This window comes from Haliotis rufescens, unplaced genomic scaffold (genome assembly GCF_023055435.1).
Source record: "Haliotis rufescens isolate VD_foot unplaced genomic scaffold, xgHalRufe1.0.p SCAF_1, whole genome shotgun sequence".
In the NCBI taxonomy this organism is placed as follows: domain Eukaryota; kingdom Metazoa; phylum Mollusca; class Gastropoda; order Lepetellida; family Haliotidae; genus Haliotis; species Haliotis rufescens.
This window is the reverse complement of record NW_025963779.1, coordinates 66490363-66512524: the sequence shown is the minus strand read 5'-3', so window position 1 is coordinate 66512524 and position 22162 is coordinate 66490363. Positions and strand designations below refer to the sequence as shown.

The window sequence follows — 22162 nt, the reverse complement described above, 5'->3', positions numbered from 1 at the left end:
TTAGTTTTAAGTGTTTATGTTTTTTTGTATAAAATATGAACCAATGAAATATGTACCATAAAAATATGATATTTATTAAATTATTTGATTTGTATAGTTAGATAGTCTAGCTGCTGTGAACACTGTGTCACTCTCATGTTTCTGTTTACAGATGGTCCAATGGTAGCATGTGATACTCGCATGGAGCAGACCATTGATCGCATCTTCCAGGAGCGACAGGCACATCATGACATGATTGAGAGTATCGTCGGTGTCCCCATGTATGATGTTAGTGCTGAGGTTGATGACTGTGACGACTATGGCAGCACAGATGAGGGGGTCAGGTCAAGGCCATCCTCATTTATTCGTGATGGATCTGAGTCGGACATACAGGAAGACTTCACACAGGATCCTCAGTGCATTATGGGTAAATATTAAACTTACTAAGCAACAAGTAATACAAGGAGACATCAGCAACTTTTTTCAGAATGAGGTTGAATGTGTTTAAACTCAGCAGTGTTCCAGCTATCACAACAGCCTGTAAATAATTGAGTAAAGGCAAACCAGTGGTCGACAGTATGAGCAATTATGCTCACATTCAGCCATGACACTCATATTTCAATAGTCATCTGTTTGCAAGACCTGTGAAGACATGGGGTAGAATAGGTATTCAGCAACCCATGCTTGCTCTAAAAGGCGACTAATGAGAATGGGTGGACAGGCTTGCTGACTTGCTTGATGCATGTCATCGTCTCCCAATTGTTTGGATTAATGCTCATGATGTCAATCACTGGATTGTCTTGTCCAGACTCGATTATTTACAGACCACCATCATGTAGCTAGAATATTGCTGAGTGCCGCGTTAAACAACAAACAAACAAAACATCTGTTTCAACAAGCATGGGATAACACTCGGGACAAGACCTGCAAAGAAATGCTTTGATTTATATAAATTTTCCTCATTTGTAGGCAGACTTGTCAGATGGAATGTGTTCTTGTACCCAAAAGGCATGGATCGTTGCTCATGATATCATTCACTGGATTGTCTGAGCCAGACTCAATTATTTACAGGCTGCTGCAATATTGCATTAAACAACAGACAAACAAGCAAATAAACAAACAGTACTTGTTGAACAGATGTTTTCTTGTTGTGATAACATGCTTGCTCTTGGGATTCCTCCCACTTTGTGCAGGTCAAAGGGAACCTCCTTGTGGGACACATGGACCTTATATTCCTACCAGTTCTTGTCTAAAGATTGTTCTTGCTGAAGTCCAATGTTTAAAAATTACAGTGCTTACGCTGTGTAATAATAGGATATACTGTCACATTAACGAAACAATCACAGCTGCTGTTAGCAAATATGCTCATTTGTAACATAGCAATTTTTGCCAAAGATGTAGATTAAGATTTGGCGCAGGGTCCCACCTTTGTTTTTTTCTCAATCCGGACAGATACCTGTTTCATCTTTTAACCTTTTGTCAACCCAAGTGGATCAGCCAGGCTACAGATCATCCTGTTCTGTGAAGCATGCGGTGTCACAACTTATCCTATGTTATATACTGGACAAAAAAAAGTTAGGGTTCATGAATATTTTGGGGGATTTTTGTTGTTGTGAAGAAGTTTCTTTAAATGTGTGCGGTATATAAACAAATTTCATGATGCCAAATTTTGTTTGTTCAGTCAAGATACACTTCAAACTTGCTAAAATGTCCAATGATTCTTACCATTATTTATTTATCTATATGTCATTGGAATCCTCATTCCGTGTATATGGTAGAGGAGGCCACATGCTGGTATATGGTTCCATCTACTAGCCGTGACATTAATTTGTCACACCCCTTCAGGGCCCCACACCATTGTTTACCAGGACCAACCCCTACTGTACCCCAGCAGTTGGCATGGACCATCACTGGTAGTGAAAGTGCCCCCTGGTGGAAGCCAGGAGAGTCAATCATGTCTGTGACCGTGGCTTCTGATAAGTCTTGGGATTGGGAGTTATTTTTAGCACTGCTAAAGATTGGTGTGATCAGAGCCTTGTGTGCCAACTCACTTTCATTCATACTTGAACATTTTCGAAGAACGGGGAAAGAGGGAGAGAGACAAAAAGCCAAGGCGTTGACCCATCTCTACAAGAAACAGGCCAATCTTGCACTCTGTCACTGGTATCAATTGTTGTGGCACTCCAACAGACATAAGTTAGTCTGTAGTTTACAAGTATATGCTTTGGATTTGCAGAGGGCACATTGAACCAGCTTCGGGGCCTGAATGATGGCTTACAGAGGTACAGGGATGCTCGGGTCCTCAGTCTGCGACTAAACCAGGTCAGTGACCAAAACTTAAACAACTTCTGGCCAGTTTCCACTGTTCTGCTGTTGTTGAAAACACACATACTTACAATTCACTGTTGCTATGTTACGCACAAACACATGCTCTGGTTGTCAGTTGGTTTTCAAATTTAAAAATGGCATATTGTTCTTCAAGTAGATGTTTGCACCCCATTTCTTGTCTTACAGACCTATTTAGGAGGGTGTTGATATACATGTCAGTGATGAAAGAATGCAGGCAGCCTGTTACCTACATTTTAATTTTTTCATTCATACACAGTGTTTGAAAGTTTTTCTGTAAGAGAACATTTGATGCCTTTAGCAAAATGTTCTGTGGGAACGGCTGCTTCTTGTATTTGGAATGAAAGAACTCCATGCTTATACTGGTTTGCAAAGTGACAAAAGTGAGTGAGCTATGTTACAAACTTAAGCTTGTTTATGAAGCAATGAACTATTTGTATGTTTGATAACTACAGTAAAAGAGGAAAATACTAATGCATCATTTATGAATATATCGTCAACAACTATTGATTTGATTCATTTGAAACAAGTTGACTTAATTTCTTTAAATTATTGCATTGTGAACTAAAACCTTCTTTTTAGAATTATGAAAAGTATGATTTGGTCAGAAGACCACATTATGAAAACTTATAAGTTAGTTAATTTTTTAAACTTTTGGCATTTTGTTAACTTGGGGTTTACATATTTCCCCAACTGGAGCACAAGGCCATAAGCAGAGTAATTAATAAATTAAATTTTAAATTTTATCTTATTTGTCCTTCGGGTCAATGTGTGATAGGTCAGGAAGACAAGAAATTCACTTTGACAGAAAAATGTAAATAGAAAAAAGTTAAGCCATAAATTATGAAATGTAGTGCATGTTACCTTTCCTTTGTAACTATGTTGCCAATCAGAGACTTAATTTGGTTCTGTCAGAGTTGCGACTGGCCACCTGAGAAACAGGAAAGTACTAACTACCTTCCTCATGCAACAGACACACTCATCACCAGTGGCTAGAAGAGTGACGGGGAGTTTTCTAGGGTTCAAAACTAAGTCACCTTTCCATTAAAGTCCCCCCCCCCCCCCCCCCCCCAGAGTGGAAGGAATGGGTGCTGTCTGTCCATCATGTTTCATTTCTCCGGAGCAGAACTCAAAATCCATGAGAGATATCTTTACCAAACTTGGCACATAGATAGGCTTTGTGGTGTTTCCATGGCAGCGACTCAGACTTGAACTGAAAATGGGGGCAGTGGTTGTTTCTGGAGCAGATCTTGAAAACCATATAATACACACAACCGGACATGCCTTATTGGCGGGGGATATGAGTATTTCATGTTTGTTAATCCTGGAATCAGTGAAATACAGGTCATTGCTGCAAAGACATAACAATAGTTGTAGCTGTCAACTAATTAACTATTTACATTAATTTGTAATTTTTGGGTTCAAATGTGGGGTTCCAATATCGGGCTCTGAGCAGGGCCCTGTTGCACATAGCAATCATAGCGCTACAACAGTCGTAAGTCTATGTTAAAGTATGGGAGTTACGATCACCTTAGGGCTACGATCACTTTTTGGAACAGAATCCAGGTCTAAATAGATCCCTGTGTGACCAAGATTCCTTTACCTTTTATTAGCTCAATTTTTTGGCAAGCGCTAAACAAGGTCGTATGGTTTGAGGTTTGAGCTAGGTATCTAGATACGATTACCTGACAAGTCGTCGGTGCAGCAAGTTGAGAGAACTGCTACAGCATACAGTTCCCGATAAAGTTGGTTTATGTGTAATGAGCTTGGTAGCCAGAAAATATTGCCACAGGTTCTTTAACGGAAATAGATGTTTAATTTGTGAAGAAACATGCGTGTTGATTTCAAACCAGCTGTTGCTTGTATATATGTGAGGATTGAATGAGGAGAGCTGCAGAGATGGTAGTGGAATCTGATAACAAACTTAATGGGTCCTACTGTGTTGGACTGTACTGGAGTTGGTTATTGAAATTGAGTTGAATAACATATTATTGAAGTTTATGTGGGTTTGACAGATCTTTGGCCTAGTAATATTAGGTCATTATAGTGATGGCAATGGATTGATAGAGTCTAGCATTGACTCACTTGCTGCCATCACATGTATGGTAATGGATTTTGGTTAATGATGAGATTTTCTTGAGTTGAACCAAAGTCATGGCAACAGAAGAGAAGTTGAGGAAATGTTAGAATGGTAGAGTGCTGTTGAGTGACATATATAGTGTTTAAGTTTCATGCGCAAGAACTTTGTTCAGTTCTCCAAATTGGTCAAATTGTCTCCCAGACCCTAGAGAATAAATAAATAAAAGAGTCCAGCTCAAGTCTAGAGTGGCTCTAGGAAATAAAGGATTGTTCTGGGTTACTTATAAAAAAAAATTATATTCAGTAAATATAGTTTTTTAGGTAAGAAAACTTTATTTCTGGGACTAAATGTCAGTCTTGTGTGTAATAATAATAATAATAATAATAATAATAATAATAATACATTTCAGATTTGTTGGTCTGCATTATGACCACTAATGGTGCTTGCTGCTATACCTGATCATTTACACTCCTAAAAAAATCCTCATGATCATGTAAAATACAAAACCATATAAACAAGGATGAGGATTTCAGTTGAAAGTTGGGTATTTGAAGCAGAAAATGGTATGTCAAATTTGAAACCCTATTAAATGGGTAAGAATTTCAGTTGCTAATGAACGGGATGAAATCGTGGATATTTTGAACCGAAATATGGTATTAGCAGGAAGCTGAGCGTATGAGAGTATGACTCATGGTGCAGTGGTTCAGTCCCGTGCCGTTGTGAATGTGTAAAACAGAATGCTGCAATACAGGAAGTGTGTGTTTTTAGTGTTGGAGGAACAGAGATGATGGAGGTGGAGATCTTTTACACGAGTCTGTGAGCACTGTGTCAGACTTGAAGATGTGTCCTGCTGGAGAGTTGATGTTGGTGGTTGCTGCTTACACGGAACTCATGCTTGTGTCTTGTCGCGAGGCTGACCGGACTTATTTACACTTCATTGGAACACTTTAGCCTCATAAGAGTTTTACATTATTAATATACTGCTCAAAAAAGGTAAAGAACATCCGATTTGGTGTTCTTTATATGGCTGTGGTTAATCTGTCATGCCAGATTAATTTCTGTAATATGAAAGAATATGGTGTTCTTTAACTTCTTTTGGGTAATATATCATTCTGAGAGTCATCAGTCAGCCAGAATGCCCCAAATTGGAAATTGTTGATATGGTTTAAAATTGACCAACTTGTTTTCTTAATTGTTAATTACGCATAATTCCATTAGCAAGATAAATTAATGTACTGCTTCAACAAGTTGGCATCGAGTAGACTTGCTGCTACATAAATGTGGATCTTGGTTAAGAGATATTAAACTGTCATGGTAGGGTAGATTATCCCAAATGCTTTGAAAGATGTAGGATAACATAATTGCATTTTTGAAGCAGCTACCCAGGGGGGTATTGTGTAACTGTTGAATATGTAAATATGATGTTCTGTAAGTATTTCTGAAGCAGTGGTGGTTAAAACCAGAAGTAGGTCTGAGGTCGACCTTGTGAGAGTGTAAGTGTGTTGTTGTGGGAGGGAAGCTGTGTGTGTGTGTGTGTGCCCTCCAGACCATCACTGCCAGGGTGAGGAGGCCGCTCTCCCTGGCTGGCTGTACATGTGGACAGGGGTGGTGCTGGGGGCACATCCACAACATGTGGAGTGGGGGAAGCCAGGGAGGAGAGGGCAGGGATGTAGATGGAGAGAGGGAAGTCGAGGGACGAGGGAGGGAGAAAGGAAGGTAGTGGATGAAAGAAATGATGTGTCTGGGGATGTGTGTGTGTGTGTGTGTGTCTGTGTGTGTGTGTGTGTGTGTCTGTCTGTCTGTCTGTCTGTCTGTCTGTCAGTGTGATGCGGGTTGGAGGATGTGGATGTATAAGATTCATATGTGTGTTTTTATGTTATTCAGGGCAATAGTGGCGTATAAATGTTTTGAGGAATGTTGTATGGTTTGTGTGTGGGGATGGGGGTAGATTTGAAGAAATAAGGCAAAATGGGGATGAGGAATATTTGTGATTGCATTGAAGATATGTAGTGAAGGTGATTACTGGGGGGTGTTTGTTGGAAGGGTATTTACATTTGTGATATAATTGCTGATGTAGAGGGAAGATTTAACAAGACGTTGAAAACAGGATATTTCGGAGAGAATCATGTGAAATTGTTGAAAGTTGTAGGATTTTTAGAGATGAGGGGGCTGTAGGGAGGGTTTCTGAAAGCAATTTTCAAGTGGATTTAAAGAAGTTGTGGATACAACAGGAGAGGTTATCCCCAGCTATCACATATTTCATGGAAACAGGGAAGGTATCTTCAGATGAACATGTGTTGGGTGGCTAAGGAAGTGGAAAAGGAAGGTAGCTGGGGTGGGGTCAGAAACCTAGTTAGTTTTAAAGGTTAAATTACCATCAACAAGTGGGTGGCAATCTGCAATTCCTTTTGCATTTTATTCCATTTGGATATCAAGGAGGGGCATGACTGTACAAGACAATAGGTAGTTGTGGGCAACTAGGTGTTGGGTAAAGTTGGCATTCAGCCCTGGCCTTCAGTTGATGCCTTTAGCCGTTAGTGAGAGTAGACTGGTGCCTGGCAGTCTCAAGCTGGGGTAAGGAGGAGGCAGGGGTAAGTGGTGTGGATTCTCAGAAGCCGTGGACAAGGCAGTGGTCACTCAGGAGAGGGTTGGTGGTGCTCTCTTCATGTAGTACTGGGATCAAGCCTCCTCGTGAAGTACCTGCGTTAAAACGGAGGAATGTTGCCACATGGTTTTCAAAGGAGAAAGAATATGGTGTTTATATTGAAGTCCTTGCACTGTCTCAGATTTAGTATCTTTGTTTAAATTAATTTAGACTGGGTTTCCTGTGTGATGGGTAAATAGTCTATTGAAATTCTGGCAAGTCAAATCTAAATCTTTATTGTGGCAGATGTAATGAAGACAATGGTGTCAGGGATTTCTACTCAATTTTTATGTGCAGAGGTACAGGGATTATACCTGACCAGTCTGAAATACTGGACTAGCCTCGCTCCAAGGCTGTACTGAAAGATTCTATACTCCTAATAGGCAAGTCTAAACATGTGAACAGTACAGTAGACGCCAGTCTCTTATAGGGACAACTTGTCCTTTTGTCCAAGTAGTTATGATTTAAACTAATAATTATTGCCTTAGAGACTTGTGTAAGTCTAGTACTGGACCAGCTTCACCCTCCCTGCACATGCGGCAGTGAGAGGGCAGAGGGCAGGTGCCCAATATATCAGGTTCCTTGTGTATGCTGCTGTGCCTGCTCTGTCATCACCACCAAGGGGAGGCTGGTGCATTAGTCTGTCTTACCGTCCCTCAACCATGTTATTTTCCCTTCCGCCAGCCCTTCTGTAATGCATTAGCCCATAAATGAAGCAAGTCTAGATTTTCCACAGGTTTGGGCGAATTAATCATTCCATCTCACTTGGGCTCCTTTTCAATTTAAATGGAGTTTTTGTTTCTATTAAAATTATGTGTTTTCAGAGACGAAGCATTAGTCTACTGGTGCATGTACAAACTGAGATTTAGTTTCTGAAATGAAACAAATTTTAAAATATCTTTGTGTTTAAGGAGACAGGACGTTAACCGTTCTGAAGTTTTGTTTGTAAACAATAGCTGATAATAACCCCATGTGACGTCACACTTGGAAATTATTTCATGCATAATGTTAAACACAGAACCGCCAACGTGCTGTCCCTTAATGTCCCTTAAATTGTCTGTTTAGATACACCTGGAATTTAGAACCCCCAGCTATTTTTGCCATGAGTTTTTAAAACAAGTGCACTGGCCTCAAATATCAGCTGTGCATAACTGTTCATGTCATGACCAAAATGATTTATCAGTTATATTTACGTTAGCGAAACAGTGATCAACTTTTTCAGGGGGTGTTTAACTTATTTCAAGATCTGCATGTAATTTAAAGGTGGCCCGAGAATTTCTTCATCTTCAGAAACTGAAGAAATATAGACTTGCCAAGTATTGTAGACTGGTGTGAGTTGTTGGCTTGTTTTGTCTCAGGGTCTCTGTGACAGGCCACTTTGTGTAGGTCGGCCTTTAATATTGATTGCCTCAGATACAATCACTGTGTGATAGGTGTTCCTGTAACCATATCTTGGATGGTGTGGTTGGTTTGTGTTTAACGCTGCACTCAGCAATATTCCAGCTATATGACGGTGGTCTGTAAATAATCTAGTCTGGACCAGACAATTCAGTGTTTCATATCATGAGCATCGCAATTGGGATCCACGCAATTGGGATCGATCCCGTTAGTCACCTCTTACGACAAGCATAGTCGCCTTTTATAGCAAGCATGGGTTGCTGAAGGCCTATTCTACCCCGGATCTTGTAATCCCGTAACCATATCTAGCCCAATATCCTCTGAAGGTGTCTAGATTGAGGAAGATTGGCGGTCTTCAGTTTAACATATAATGCAAAATGATGCATCATGGCTTTTCGTGAATACCTGGTGTCATCACATATTCATTTAAGTTTCACTGCTATTTTGCCTTTTACTCCAAATTGAATTTTTCCGTCGGATGATCAATTCTGTTTTTTCTCTGACGTTGACAATTTGTTATTTATCATCAAAGTAAATCTGGGGACACGGATGGCCTTGTCGTCTTAGGCGCCGCAATTCACACTGTGCAGAGTTGCTTCCCTTAGGCTCGCCTATGATTGTGGGTTTGAATCCTGGTTCACCCCTATTATGTTTATAGGTTTGTCAGCACCATACCCATGCTTGTGGGTTTCACCAAAGTGGTAAACTTCTAAAACCTGCATCACTTTGGCCTTTCCTCCCACATCAAGCTGACATGCCGTGATATAACTGGAATACTGTTAAAAGCGGCGTTAAACCCAACTTACTAACTCAGAGTAAATCTGTTGATCTGTTATGTATATCCTTACATGGAAACATAGATTACTTGCATGTTCACCAAACATGTCACCTGTCTAGGACACAGATCAGTGGGAACGGGATCTATCAGCCATTTATTCAGATAGCACTGTGCCAGGAGATGGAGCCCCGGGCTGTTGGTGCAAGGTACCATTGTATCTGACAAACAGCCAATTACCGGGGTGATGGACCATGTTAGAGCATATCCAAGATTAGTCTTCACCATTGTTACCACAAGACCACATGTGCAGGCTCCTAATTGGTGATAAACACCTTATCATTATGTTTCGACTTCAGCTCTTCATCAATATGTATGATCAAAACTAATTATTGTGTATATCTTGGCTGATAGATATGAGTGAGTGAGGGAGTAAGTATGGTTTTATGCCACTTATCACGGCGGGGGACACCAGAAATGGGCTTCACACATTGTACCCATGTCGGCAATCGAACCCAGGTCTTCGGCGTGATGAGCGAACGTTTTAACCACAAGGCTACCCGACCACCCTGGATAGATATGAAATGAGTGGGTGTGGTGCACTGCCTTCATGATTTGATATCTTTTTTATATTAACAAGATTTGAGTTTGAATTTTATTAGATACTTGCTATGCTTTGAAAATTCTATGATTCATGACTTTATTGTAATAAGACTGTTTTATGAACTATTTTGATCATAATTTGTCGTTTCTTTGCGATTTTTTTACAAGACAGGAAATGTACAAGTACCACAATTACATTGTCCAGTGAAGACATATAGGAGCCATAGATTGTGTGTTATGTAGCAGTTGCTGAAACAAATACAAAGACAGGAAATGTACAAGTACCACAATTACATTGTCCAGTGAAGACATATAGGAGCTATAGATTGTGTGTTTTATGTAGCAGTTGCTGAAACAACTACAACATGAATACATGTCACAGAGTAATTGCTGATAGGATTGATTATTTCATTCAGATATGACATGATAGGTGGGAGCAGTGTGTGAATGTTCCCAGATGGCATTGCATTTCTTGTGTATTTTTTTAGAGATGGGAGTGTTTGATACTATAAACCACTTCATTATGTCATCCGGTTCATCTGATTTCTGTGGTGTAGTCATATTGAACTGAAAGCACACAGGGCTACCAGCAAGGTTGTACTTCATGTTTTGTGAACACCAGGTGTCGCCATTGATTTATCTCAAGGTGTTTTGAATTGTGCACTTTTGTGTTTGTTCCTTTATTGTGACAGCGTGGTGATTTGATTTCTTGGATACATTGGTGATCTAGTCAAAACGCATGGGTGGCATTGATGGAGCTGTAAAATAAACATTGATGCAGCAGAAACCAGTTCCTGATTGGACTGACACTTTCAGGCACAAACCAGTTCTTGATTGGACTGACACTTTCAGGCACAAACCAGTTCTTGATTGGACGGCTTACTGTTAGGCACAAACCCGTTCCTTATTGGACGGCCTACTTTAAGGCACAAACCTGTTCCTCATTGAACGGCCTACTTTTAGGCACAAACCCGTTCCTTATTGGACGGCCTACTTTAAGGCACAAACCTGTTCCTCATTGAACGGCCTACTTTTAGGCACAAACCTGTTCCTCATTGAACGGCCTACTTTTAGGCACAAACCTGTTCTTGATTGAACGGCCTACTTTTAGGCACAAACCTGTTCCTCATTGAACGGCCTACTTTTAGGCACAAACCTGTTCTTGATTGAACGGCCTACTTTTAGGCACAAACCTGTTCTTGATTGAATGGCCTACTTTTAGGCACAAACCTGTTCCTCATTGAACGGCCTACTTTTAGGCACAAACCTGTTCTTGATTGAACGGCCTACTTTTAGGCACAAACCTGTTCTTGATTGAATGGCCTACTTTTAGGCACAAACCTGTTCCTCATTGAACGGCCTACTTTTAGGCACAAACCTGTTCTTGATTGGACAGCCTACTTTTAGGCACAAACCTGTTCCTGATTGAATGGCCTACTTTTAGGTACAAACCGCTTCCAGATTGGACTGCCTAATTTAGGCACAAACCAGTTCCAGACTGGACTGCCTATATTAGGCACAAACCAGTTCCAGACTGGACTGCCTATTTTAGGCACAAACCAGTACCAGACTGGACTGCCTATTTTAGGCACAAACCAGTTCCAGACTGGACTGCCTATTTTAGGCACAAACCAGTACCAGACTGGACTGCCTTCTTTTAGGCACAAACCAGTTCCAGACTGGACTGCCTATTTTAGGCACAAACCATTGCCAGATTGGACTGCCTTCTTTTAGGCACAAACCAGTTCCTGATTGAATGGCCTACTTTCAGATACAAACTGCTTCTAGATTGGACTGCCTATTTCAGGCACAAACTGCTTCCAGATTGGACTGCCTGTTTTAGGCACAAACCAGTTCCAGATTGGACTGCCTATTTTAGGCACAAACCAGTTCCAGACTGGACTGACTACATGCATGCTCAACTTTCTACACATGTGACTGCCTCTTAGATGTGGTCGATAGGTAACTGACATCAATTATGAACACCCTAAATTCTATGCAGTGGCATAAATAATTGTCATTCTTTCCAGGAAATAATGCAGTTGATGAAATGCCAAACTACTAAAGCCTATTTCCCATGATTGGAAAAATGAAGTTAAGAACATTCTAATTTCACAACAGGTTAAATGCCATATTTTATTACTGTTCAAAGAATTCAGGTTCCGTGTTCCTCCTCAGTAATGTAACAGGGAAAAAATATCCAGAACTTTAACCATGTTTGCATCAGTGCCCCTATTAGCTGGGAGGTGAAGCTGCAGACTGTAAACGTGCTCTGTTTTTCTCGACCTACCTCCAGCCTGGGCTGAAGCAAGCAGAAGAGAGAGAGTGAGAGAGAGAGCCAACAAGCCAGACAGAGGGATGGAAACGGTCATTAATCTACAGCCAGAGTGGCTTATCAGCTTGTTGTGATGTGCTTTGATGAGCTAATTAGATCAAGTGTTAGATAGAGAGTGGTGGCCAGGCTGGCCCAGTAGGGCGATAACACACACAGTGCTGTAATACTGTCAGTAGCCCCTAGGGGTCTGGTTGGGGGATACAGGAGAACTGTGGAGAGTGGTCTCCAGACGTCTGGTTTACCTCTCAAGAACTGACCTTAACCAAGAGTAATGATAGATAGCCATGGCGGTCAGTTCAAGTTGATAACTACATGAGTTCTTTATTTGTAATTATCGATATCGAAGTACCTATTGATGTCAAAGTGCCAATCCTATAACTCAGGATTAATTTTGCAGAAAAAGAATCTTGTTTGTTGACGGGTGTAAAAGATCAATGAAAATCTAAAACATTATATTAATTTGGAATGATTTAATAAATATATTTTTAACTTTGAAAAAAATTTCAACAGGTGGACTTTTCTTGAATTTACCTTGAATTCCAAGCAGTATATGAAACCAATATGTAGTGTGGGGCTGGAGTGATTTGTATTGAAGGTGGGCTGAGTGTGAGCCATTAATTACCCACGTGTTCAGTCTACCATCACAAGCAGCATCAGCGTCGACACTCACCCTGTGATCTCCACACATCCTTGTTGCATGCTCCTTAGACTTTTCTAGCATCCTCCAGATTGGGAATCATTAAAGCTAACAGGTTGGTGAAAATAGTAGATCTGTTAAATTATCCACATAAATTGCTTCCAGGGTCTTAATGCTTAAACATGGTGACATTCTTCATAGAAGACTTTGATGAAACTTGGTATTTCACCTTGCTCCACTGACCTTGATCCATGGGTAATTGAATAATGTTTGTGTACCTGTACCAAGATCCACATGTCGCAGTTGTAACTCCTAGATTAAACCTATTAAAAGGATCCGTTATTTGCATCTATTCACCTGCTTTTTAATGCCTCAAATGTGAGGGTTAAGAGTCTTACAAAGTGAAAAAGTTTAATGATTTTCTATCTTTGTGTGCTAGATACCAACGTAAAGCTTTCAAGTTGCTCATAAACCAGTTTTAGTGCTATATTTTACATCCTTGTTCCTTTAATAAGAAGATGGGAGGTTATCAAGAGCAGGGGTTGGGTCACCTCGCCTAGTGATCAGTTCTGGCTTCTGTGCGCAAAAGTAGTCCATGGGAATCAATCATGTTTATTTGATTTGGCAGAAAGATATTTTGGAGACTAATTTAGGATAGGCTTACATAATGGTTTAGGGAAGAGGATCTTCCTTTCTTTATCCAGTCCTGGTTTGCGGTGGAATGTTTTGGAGCCTGCTCTCCAATGGCTGGTAAACTGGCAATGTGCTTGTAGAGTGAGTGAGTGATTTGGGTTTAGTGTCTCTTTAAACAGTATTTCAGATTGAGGAAAGCCAGTATGGTGAGGAAACATAGCCTGTCCAGAATGTAGAAATGATCCAGCACTGATGGTTGTCTCACAGGATATCAGAGAGTTAAGTGAGTGAGGGAGTTTAACACTGCTTTGAATGGTATTTCACTTTTGTCAATGGCATGTGAACTTGTTGTGGTTGGAGGGGTGGTCGGTAGCCCAGTGGTTAAAGTGTTTGCTCGTCACGCTGAAGACCCAGGTTCGATTCCCGACATGGGTACAATGTGTGAAGCCCATTTCTGGTGTTCCCTGCCGTGATATTGCTGGAATATTGATAAAGCAACATAAAATCATACTCACTCACTCACTCACTCACTCACTCACTCACTCACTCACTCACTCACTCACTCGCTCGCTCGCTCGCTCGCTCGCTTGCTTGCTTGCTTGCTTGGTTGGAAAGCCCAAAGTCTTGCAGGTCTTAGTCCATCACCCTTGGAAATCTGGGGTTGGAACCATTATCCTAGATTACTGGTATTCCTATGTGATGAAACTCTGCACATGTTAGATGACAACAGCCACCCCCACACCACCCCCACCTGTGTGGCTCTATGAAACATTGTATTTTTGTGGGGAGCTTGAATGTACTTACCAGGTGTGTAAATTATTTATTGATAAAAGTGATGGGAAGTTACTGAAAATTTGGTGTTTCCTGCAAGGGATTGGTAGGATATGTTCTATTTAAAGTATTCAATGATGGTCGACTTGATGGTGAACATGACTGATATATTAGTTTACCTATCTGGCAGAATGCCACTACTTCAGCCTCTTTTTGACAACTTAAGACATAAATTGGGGGTCAGTAAGTGATTCCCTCTCCTGACAGGAACCTAATTGACTAATTTTGACTGCCCGAGTTCAGCTGTAGGTTGTAACTCTGCTCCTTCTGCCGGTGCCCTGCACCCTCCAGCTGCTACAGTACTGTCTGGGTTAATGGTAATACTCAACACCCACTTGTGCAAGGTATTGCCTGCATTGGTTGACTTGGGGAAAGTCATGGGTTGGAGCTGCTTTCATGGTTTAGTCACCAATCTATGTGTTTACTAGGTATCAATATACAGTGATGCTGTTAGCCTAGTGGCTAAAGCCTTCAGTAGCCTGGTGGCTAAAGCCTATGGTAGGCTCGTAGCTAAAGCCTTCAGAAGCCTAGTGGCTAAAGCCTTCAGTAGCCTAGTAGCCAAAGCCTTCATACAGCCTTGTGACTAAAGCCTTTGGTAGCCTAGTGACTAAAGTCTTCAGTAGCCTAGTAGCCAAAGCCTTCATATAGCCTTGTGGCTAAAGCCTTTGTGTAGCCTGGTGGCTAAAGCCTATGGTAGGCTCGAAGCTAAAGCCTTCAGAAGCCTTGTGGCTAAAGCCTTTGTGTAGCATTGTGGCTGAAACCTTTGTGTAGCCTAGTGGTAAAAGCCTTTGTTCGTCACAGTATGTGCAAGTTGTGAAGCCCATTTCTTGTGTCCCTTGCTGTGATATTGAATGATATTGCTAAAAGAGGCGTAAATTCAAACTTACCCACTCACTTATCAAAGTACAGCAGTGAGTGAGTTGGGATAAACTATGCTTTGAACAATAATTTGGTTATATCAGCTTAGTGTGCCACAATTCGCTATACAGAGGTGTATCAGGAGTCTATAGTTGTGGGTTCAAATACCAGAATCACTCTTTTGCTCCTCTTTGCGATACTAATGTTGTGGCCTGTTTGTCTGGCATCTACACCGTACAAAGTAAATATCTTCTCCTCAGAAACCACATGACCAATAAAATGATATCACATGAATTTGTTCAAGTGGTTTAAATACATTTGCACCATGGCCGCCTCACCAAGCATTTTGAAGAAAGTAATAATGCCCATTAATCAGTCCTTTTTGTTGAAATTGGAAGTAAATCTGGTACATATGTAGGTAGTGGGGCTGAACAGATATGGTTCGTTTGTTTTGAGCATGCTTTTAATTCTGTCAAAATGCAATTATTTGGCTTTGTCATCCTCTCCTCCCTTGAAATTGCCAGACTGAGGGAGCTGAAATTTTGATGGGCATGTTTCTCCTTACGATGTTCATATTGTGTCCAAATCATTAGATTTTAGTGTTAGTTTTATTCTCAGTATTTATGCCAAAATATTTCTTCCCTGTTGACTATCTGGGGTAGAATAGGTTTTAAGAAACCCATGCTTGATGTAAAAGGTGACTATGCTTGTCGTGAGAGGCGACTAACAGGATCGGTGCTCATGATGTCAATCACTGGATTGTCTGGTTCAGAGTTGATTATTTACAGACTGCCGTCATATAGCTGAAATATTCCTGAGTGTGGTGTTAAACAACAAATAAACAAACTGTTGACTACATATGTTGACTACATATTGAGGTGGACTACAGTTCCACGTTTTTGACAATAAACAGTTGAATGCCTGAGGAATCTAAATGTTTTGCATATCGAAAGCAAGGCAGACAGACAAGAATGGCCATACTTGTCTAGCACATGCTTTCCTTGCTTGAAGATCAAGGGTCCAGCTTCTCCCTCAGAACCAGTGACTCCATGGCCCCTACTTACAACGAAGTGTCAGATCCTGATTGGGATATGCTTTACTTTTTTCTTATTGTTGACAAGACTTTCATCACATATGAATCATTTTATTTTTTGCCAAGGGAACCATTCATTTCTACATGCAAAAAAAAGAGTATTTTCAACAAAACTGGAGGACATCAAGCAAAAAGCATAACTCTTCTACTTGGCTCCTATAAAGGAAAAGGCTGTTTATTTAAACATGTCACTAAACTAGATGTCATGATGGTTTAAAAACTAGACATATGTTGCAATTACTGGAATATTTTTTACCTTCATCAAAGCAGGTTGCATTTGATGATGATGTAAGAAATACATAATTCACAGTCCCAGGTCTTCAAAGATGGTTTTATATGACTGGTAGTTTACGATGCATGAAATTACAGAATTGATTAAGTTGAAATTTATGAATACTTTCCCTTCATCATTTGAATTTCTTTTCAGAGTTCATTGAAAAATGTTTGATCAAAGTTGCCAAATAATGTTTCAGCAAGAAAGAAATGGTGATCTGAATTTCCAGGAGCTAGAAATGTTTACATTTTGTCAAAAGGGAACATTGCCCTGCTAAGAGAAACAAGGTAGATGAGAGAAAGTGTGGCGCCATGTTAATATGCCAAGTCCTAACTATACACAAGATGCCTATCTTGCTGCAAAAAAAATTGTAAATGAAAATGTAGGTCACTGCAGGTTGAGTTACACTTTGAAAAGTGGCCTTGGATTGGACACAGATGAGGCAGTGTGGAAATAATAGGTTTGTGATGGAGAATATATGACCCAGTAAATGTTATAAAAGAGTGAATTGTGAGAGCCTTTGTTTAAAATGTCAGATGTATAGAAATGGAAAGGTGTGGCAGCCTTCTTGTGGCAATATTGTTCAGCAGAATTGAAGATTTGATCATTGGAAGGATTGGTGGGGGGAGTGGGATGAAGGTTGATAGAAGAAGAAGAAGAAGAAGAAGAATGAGAGAAGAAGAAGAAGAAGATTTATTGTACACAAACACTCACAGGGGGCAGGGTACAAAACGTGAACATGACTAATTAAACATTGACATACACAATAGAATACAAATATTGCTATGATTATATTGCTAGAGGGGAGATGCAGATTTTCTTTGCCTGAACATTTTGTGAATGAAATTGGAGATTATCATCTCTCATAGATGATGTTCTGAAGTTTTTAAATGGTAGTAATGTGCTTGGTTTTGTATACTGTTGTACTTGGGATGACAGATTAACTAAAGTAATGTGAAAAAATCCTGTTCTTTAATGTTTTTTGAGTAGTATATATGGATGATAATGTCATATGTTATGTGGATATTCATTATAAAAAATGAAATGAATTAACAGGATAATTTGATTGGCATGTTTCAAATTGATTATAGATATTTTCTCTTTGTCTGGAAATTCTGAACAAAGATAACAGGTTTGTATTGTAATGTTTCACCAAACTTTCACCTGATCAATGTACTACCAGCATCACAGTTAATCATGTTAATGTCACATATGTTGAGGTGTATTTGTTGTGAGAAGTTTTGGAAATCTGAAACTTAGAATTCTGTTTGCATCACAGACAGCTTTGCATATTTGAAATAGTTTGCAAATCGTTATTCAGAATGTTTCAATATTACAAACAACAATTTAGAATTGTCTTCAATATTTTGTTTGTTTGCAGAGGTTAAACATGAAAAACAGGTGTGCAGACTGTGTAAATCCGCATAGTATTTTCATAAATGCAAAATGATATTGAAGTCAATTCTAATCAACAAATTTGTTGATAATAATTAAAAACAAACAAACGGTAGACAACAATACGAAATCAGTGACAACACAAGCCCCTCCCATTCTATTATCATCCAATCAGGAAACAGTAGTCTGTGAGTGGGCATGGCCTAATTTTTTGGTCAGTTTATGGAGACATAAACACAAAAAAGAATTGTTGGTGAACCAATCAAATGCCATGAAATCTCTTGCAATTTATTTATTTACCCATGAGCAAGATACTACAAAAGTGTGTTGTTGAGTTGTCCGAAGTGGCCATGTAACACATGAGTGAGGCTGTACCCCCCTGATGTTACTGCTCCAACTCCTTCTAACCCACTCCTGTATTCCCTGTACTAACCTACATCCACTCTTCCCTTAACCTGGCAACACCAATGTTTTTACCAGGGGAGGAGAGAAAGGTGTCTGTTTTCAGCTCACAAGCTAGTTTAAGACTTTTCCAGAGAAGGTATTTTTGTGCACCTTAATTTAGACTGGGAACACAAGAACTCTGTTGGCCAGATTAGTTCACACAGCCGCTCTATTTATGCTTGAAGATGCCTTGCTTTTTATCTCCTTCTGTTTACAAAATATGAATTATGTATAGGTTGAAGAGCCCGTGTTCCCCCTAGATGGGATTACGCTGTACCTGACTTGGACTTCAGTTTAATGGAGGAACAGTCTCTTCCACTGTTCTCTTTGGCTCTACTTTTGTGTTCTCCAAACAACTTGTAAGGATCTCAACTGCTTCTGAAAAAGGTGTAAACAAATTGACGAGGAAAGAAACATGTTGGAGAAGTTAATTTCATCCTGAGGAAAAAGAAGTCAGTTGATCATGAGTCGAGACAGTAAAGTTATTCACAAATGAAGAATGTTTACCTTGTGTTAATTTTTCAGAAATAGATGCCAATGTTTATGAATGGACTGGGCAGGCTTGCATCATTAAAATGCTTTGAGTCTTAATATTGTTTCCACTGCTAGAGCTTAAGCTAAAAAATAGTTTTCAGACGATGATTTGTAAAAACATTGGTGCGGGCAGGTGTTTGTTTTTTCCCTTAAAAAGTGTTGAAAACAAACGGTTAAACCTCCATGAATAAGTCATACCAAAGGTTAAGTCTTCGTTAACGCCAAGGTTTTTTGTATCAGACTTGGTAATTTGGTTGTGAGGTGACAGCATGGTTGTGCATTTTGAGATCTGTTATGTTTCCAGGCAAACATTTGCTATGAAGCTCATGCTAAACATTGATGACGCATGTGCCAGACAAAAAATAAATTCTTGAGAAAACAGATCTCCAGCTTGTTTGACAAGATATTGTTGCATAATGTGGTGTGCTAGCTACAGCACATGGTTAAATGAAGCTCTCATTGTCAGTCCGACATATGTTGGTATCTGATGCACCCAAGTTGGCTGACATTGTCTCAACATGGTTAATTAGTGAGGTTGTAAATTACTGATTGTCAGACCTATTTGTGATGGCAGTGTGTGCACCAATGTGTTAAAGGGGCAACCATCATTACATTGGTATTGTATGACTAAGAATTTAGATGGCGGAACAAATGTTGTGATCAATGATTTTTGATGTTGATGAAATGTGATTCATGTTTCCTACATTTCAACACTTCTATGGTCATTCATTTGTCATTGGTTCAGTTAAGTCATTTATGATCTGTCACACATGAATATAATTTTTTATATCAGGATTTTTAGAAATTCATAGAAATATATGAATGTTGCATTTGCAGCCACAATTTCATAGAATCTGTGAATGAACAATGATTGTACCACAAATCCATTGAACCTATGGTTGGTTGGTTGGTTTGTTTGTTGTTTAACACCACACTCAGCAATATTCCAGCTATATGACGGCGGTCTGTACAATAATCAAGTCTGGACCAGACAATCCAGTGATTGACATCATGAACATCGATCCACGCAATTGGGTGACATGCATCAACCAAGTCAGTGAGCCTGACCACCTGATCCCGTTAGTCGATTGAACCTAAGGATGTGTAAACCTTCATAGTTTTCGTGCTAATCACATGTTAAACTGTAAAACATCTCACTTGCCTGTAAAAGACAACTACATCTTATCTTAAAAACAAGCCATCATCCGAGTATTTACGATGTCTGTGTTATGTCACACCCCTCGTTGTAGCACGAGAAATCACGATAAACATGTCCTTCTGAAAACATACAATCAGAAGATACTATGTGTTTGCCATAATTTCCTAAAATGTATCGATGTACCACTTGTGTGCCACAGTTTCATAGGACCCGTGAAGATCCGGGGTAGAATTGTTTTTCAGCAACCCATGCTTGCTGTAAAAGGCAACTATGATTGTTTTAAGAGGCAACTAATGGAATCGGATGGTCGCTGAGTCGCTGACTTGGTTGATGCATTTCATCGTATTCCGATTCTTTGGATCAATGCTAATGATATTAATCATTGGATTGTCTGGTCCAGACACAATTTTTTACAGACCACTGTCATGTAGCTGGAATAAACAAGCAAACAAACACAGTTTCATAGAATCTGTGGAAGTGCCATGATGCCCACAATTCCCTCTACATACAGACAGGGGTGTGTTTTTCATCACTCCACAGATGTATGTAGATAACCATTTTTTGTCACCCTCTATTGTAACCTGTCCACCTTCCCATGAACAGTTTGTCTAACTGCTAACATTACTGCCCTCCTGGGAACAGAGAATAATGAAGCTGCAGTAAAACACTGGTTGAAGTAGCTGTTTAACAGTGTTGCCAGTGCAAGCAGGACAGACAGTAGATGGTTGGTAGTAATGATGGTGTAATCTGTTTTTCCTGTTCCCCCTCAGTTGTCTTAGTGTTGTTTATGAAGGATGAGTGTTTGCATGAGGAATGGGAGTCGATGCGTAGAGATGCTGGTGTTAGACAAGGTATACATTCAGTTATCTCACCCTGCTGTTGTTCACAGACAATGGGGACTTTACAAAGCAGTTCTGAAGTAAGTTGTTGCACCTCACCAAACTGTCTTTGTTATGATGATTTCTTAGGGAATTTGTCTTTCCATATCAAATTGAGTCACACAATTAGCTAAATGTTGGTGAAGTGAGACAAACACTTTTGAAAGTGGGTCGTTAGAGAACTATCCGACATTGCCAGAGGCTGATCTGGAGCCTGGGTTGTTGTGCTTTTCCTCCACCAGTCAGTCGACTGTGACACACAAACCAACAACTGAACACAATATCATTTGTACAGGTGGAACACAGAGGAAATGGCCTGGAAAACTGCAAACTAAGCTGCTGAACATATGATGGGTATAGTGTGGAATAGACTCACTGCCAGGGTAGACACACAGGCCAAGTTTGGAAGTAGGGAAATACAGTTGTTGTTCTGTTGATGTTTAGGGTTCAGGTTAAATGTTACATGTGTCGAGTGAGGAGATCATGGAGGACATGGGTTGGTCCTGGCAAAGAGTGTTTTGGTTCGTTCAGGGTGGTGGATAGGCTTTTGTGTCATTTCTAATTTCTCAAACTCAAACATGAGTGAGTGGGATTTAAAAAAAAAAAATTTTTTTTTAGGATGCTTTTAGTTATACTCCTGCAATATCATGGCAGGGAACACCAGAAATGGGCTTAACACATTTTACCCATGTGGGGAAACAAACCCATGCCTTTGGTGTGAAGTGAACACATTAACCTCAAGGCTGCCCCACCGCCCCCTTAACAGTGAAATGTACCATTGCCCAGGAGGTCATGACAAACTTAGTGAAATATTTCTGTCATGTTTCTTTTCTGAGGATTATGCTTTGTACACAAAATCATTTTTTTAAATATTGATAGATGGCATGATTTTATTGTCATTATCAGGATATGTATCCCAGGAAACAGACCAAAGAGAAAGCCAAAATATTTCCAAGTCTAATTTGTTAGTCCTATTTCAGTGTGGTGTGACTTGCTCCATGTCAAACAGGTATTCACATGTGGACTTATGAAAACAAAGTCATGAAGACGAAAGGTTTAATGTGATGACTGACAATGAGATGGCCGGTCGTCTTTGTCATTAATATTTTTATTTCAAATTTGCCAATTTTGCAAAAGGTCGAGAGCCTTTTGAAGCTGGGAAACGGTCTACTCTGAGTAATTTTATTACTGCAGTGTGCAGATGGTAAATATGGGCCAGTTTGTATCAAGGTATGAAAAGCTAGCACAAATATTGGTTTGAACTTT

General features: G+C 39.9%; 1 protein-coding gene and 1 long non-coding RNA gene across 10 annotated transcripts in view; one reads left to right on the top strand and one right to left on the bottom strand.

Moving 5' to 3' along the window:
• LOC124134123 (A-kinase anchor protein 13-like) overlaps positions 1 to 22162 on the top strand; it is a 265224-nt gene that overhangs the window by 137584 nt on the left and 105478 nt on the right. For all 9 annotated transcript variants that reach the window (XM_046498796.2, XM_046498804.2, XM_046498801.2 and 6 more), the window contains 2 exons: positions 152 to 406; positions 2216 to 2301. In XM_046498796.2, coding sequence (XP_046354752.2) covers positions 152 to 406; positions 2216 to 2301 — 341 coding nt within the window. The remainder of the gene's footprint in view (positions 1 to 151; positions 407 to 2215; positions 2302 to 22162) is intronic.
• The window catches only part of LOC124134125, a 42296-nt gene continuing 37828 nt past the window's right edge, over positions 17695 to 22162 (bottom strand). Inside the window, exon 3 of the long non-coding RNA XR_006861061.2 lies at positions 17695 to 18703. This is a non-coding gene — a long non-coding RNA (uncharacterized LOC124134125). The remainder of the gene's footprint in view (positions 18704 to 22162) is intronic.